We start from the raw sequence: 2,841 nt of genomic DNA, 5'->3' as shown, positions 1-2,841 counted from the left end.
AATGCAACAATCTTGTCATTATAGGCTGCAAATGTGAACAGAAGTCATCCTACTGAACACTGATGTTATTTGTACAGCAACATAACATTTCTTGTAATTTTTAAAAATGACAATGAGAATAGTTGAGCTTTATTTTCATTTATTACACTAACAGTACTCTATTGTAAAAAATGTCTAAATTGTGCTTTAGATATAAAAAATTATCTTGTTTATGAATCAAATCTGATTCAGAACATGCCTTCATAAAAATTAACAATGTGACTTTTTCAGATGTTTCATCAAGCAAACCATTATTTCATGTTAACCTAGTAAACATATTTGCATGACCTTACGAAGGATCTTATTATCCACTGTCCTTCATCCTGTGCTATCATGTATATCAATGCAAAATGACGGCTTAATTCACTAATTTTTAAAAAGCATTTTGGGTTGGAAAGCAATATACGCCAAGTTATTACATTTCTATTGTTCAAGAAAAGAGGATTTGAATTTTTAATGGGAGTAACAGGGGCATGAATTTGAATTGATCTGACTTGAATTCTTTTCTTGAATACTTTATTGAAAGAATATAAAAAAACTACTATAATCAATATTTTTGCCCACTTTACATTGATACAAACAACTATACAAGTTACTGGGCAATAAATAATCATATATGTTAATAATAATATATTTTCGTATTAGTCAAATGGCAGTGCTAGATAGGAATATAAACTCACAAATTAGTTAATAGTAAACTAGGTGGTATAGCACATATTTCTTATTACCATATACATGGTAAATAGTTAGGTGCTTTGCATTTGCTTCCAACTCTATTTTTTCTTGAAGAATACCAGCCTTTATATTTTACTCATATTAATGGTCTGATCAAGTCCCACAAAACCAATACATTGAAATATATGGCTGCAAATCAATTTCTACCCAAGCCTTAATTCATGCTGCTTTTTTGCCTGGTTATTATAATTCCAAGCACTTATGGTATGGTTTTCTTAAACTATGGACACATTACATTTGTAGTGCCATAAATGCCCTTGTAGTGCCACAAAAATAGCAGCTGGTATGTCTACAGCTGGTGTGTCAACAGCTGGTGTGTCAACAGCACTGTGGGAACAACCACTATAGTGACTGGTGCCTTAGGACCAATGGCAAGAGGTGGTACGCTCACAGCAGAGGCAGCACTGAGTGCTGAGGCTTTACAAATGAATATGAGTCCATAGCCCATAGCCCTAGATTCCACAATGGTATGAGGAATAACCAGTTTTTCTGCCTTAATTATACATTCCCTTATCTTAAGGGATTGAAAGCTTGACAGATTTCATTCCACTTTTTTGCTGTAGTGAAATAAATCAAATGTATAAATATTTATTGCTGTACAAATTTACGTTCAAAATTGTGTATCTTGTATACTCTTATACTCTTGCTAACTTTCTATACTTTTGTAGCTCCGCTGTTTCATCACTGAGAACTAAATCTCCCTTCCCCCCACTCATGATTTTGATGCATCACATCAAAACACAATGTGGAGCTTTTCTTTCAGCTCTTCAGCATTTATTTAACAAACACCATTTACACAGCTGGACACATTTCTGATGATGTGTGCAATTCTACCACCGGATAGACAGGCAGCCAACTTGTATTTTTCTGTGTTTCTAAACTACCAAGAGCAAACATGTGCAACATGGGAGTAGGCTTCAGTTACTAGTGAAGCTTCCAAGGACAACTATCAAACAACAGAGCCCAAATTATTGGAAAACTATTTAAAATGCAGTTGTCAATGACCATCTTAATTCTTTGTCATTATTTGTCAGTTTATGCCAAAAAAAATAAATGAATTTAAAGTATTTCTTTAACATATGTATATATCTTTAAAGTGGTTCTATCTACCAAGTTAGTGCCTATCCAAAGGTTTTGGGCCTATTCCTTTGTCAATTATTCAACCACCGTTAAAGTATCTTTGTTCAATATAGCACAAATCCTAAACCTGAATAAAGCAGCATGGGAAAGGAGGTTAAATTGTGATTGTCAAGTAACATGCCACTGAACCAAAAGCCAATCATAGTCAATCAGATGAATAAATCTTGAGTTTTTTGCGCAGTATGACAGCTGTTAAATTCAATTACTTGAATTCTGTTCTTTGTGGTATCGAACTCAGTAAGGTTGTGGGTATGTAACTGGGAACTGAATTTAGGCTACTGACCAATTCCAAGAAGACTTCTAGCCTTTGGAAAGTCTGTGAAATAAAAACTCAGAGTGGAATCCAGGTTGATAGAGAATCTGGCCCACTATCTGAAACTTTTCTGCCTCCTTTTCAGGGAAAGTTAAACAGGAATTTCAATGCAAGGAAGCCTTTGTTTTAACTAGCAAACATTTCCACATTAACATGACCCTGCACGGAAACTTTTCCATGTACACAGATGGAAGTTCCTTAACAGAAAGTGCTGGTAGATAGGTTGAACCATTATACAAAGTACAACACCAAACAGAAAAACCCCAACAGGGAACCCTGACATGCATAGTTAAATCAAGATAGGCCTCTCTGAAGAGAATCATGTGCACTGACATACCCACTGGAACAATGTCCTGATACTGCGCTCTACTGACTGTATTAAATGTGCTTGATGGTCTTGGTAAAACTGGTGGTCCTGAATGACGGGAGTCCTCTCCTACCTAAAAATACAGTAAGAATTAAGGTCAGCACCAAGCAAAACATGGCTGTCATCAACCTAGCTTCAATCCATCAAAGCACTTAAGTACATGATCAGTCATATTAATACAAGTATGGTTACTTATGTAAATTGAAGTTAAGCACATACATAGGAACTTTGCTAAATCAGAATCAAT

The 2,841-nt window shown here is 35.0% G+C and overlaps 1 protein-coding gene across 1 annotated transcript in view; it reads right to left on the bottom strand.

The window, feature by feature from the left end:
• Positions 1-2,841, bottom strand: part of HECW2 (HECT, C2 and WW domain containing E3 ubiquitin protein ligase 2) — a 324,758-nt gene that overhangs the window by 70,972 nt on the left and 250,945 nt on the right. The window contains exons 17-18 of the mRNA XM_025209949.1: positions 2,565-2,667; positions 5-25 (exon numbers count right to left, since the gene is read on the bottom strand). Of these exons, the coding sequence (XP_025065734.1) occupies positions 5-25; positions 2,565-2,667 (124 nt within the window). The remainder of the gene's footprint in view (positions 1-4; positions 26-2,564; positions 2,668-2,841) is intronic.

The sequence above is a fragment of the Alligator sinensis genome, unplaced genomic scaffold, assembly GCF_000455745.1.
Source record: "Alligator sinensis unplaced genomic scaffold, ASM45574v1 scaffold784_1, whole genome shotgun sequence".
NCBI classification, from domain to species: Eukaryota; Metazoa; Chordata; order Crocodylia; family Alligatoridae; genus Alligator; species Alligator sinensis.
Note: the sequence above shows the minus strand (reverse complement) of the source record. Positions and strands in the feature narration are given on the sequence as shown.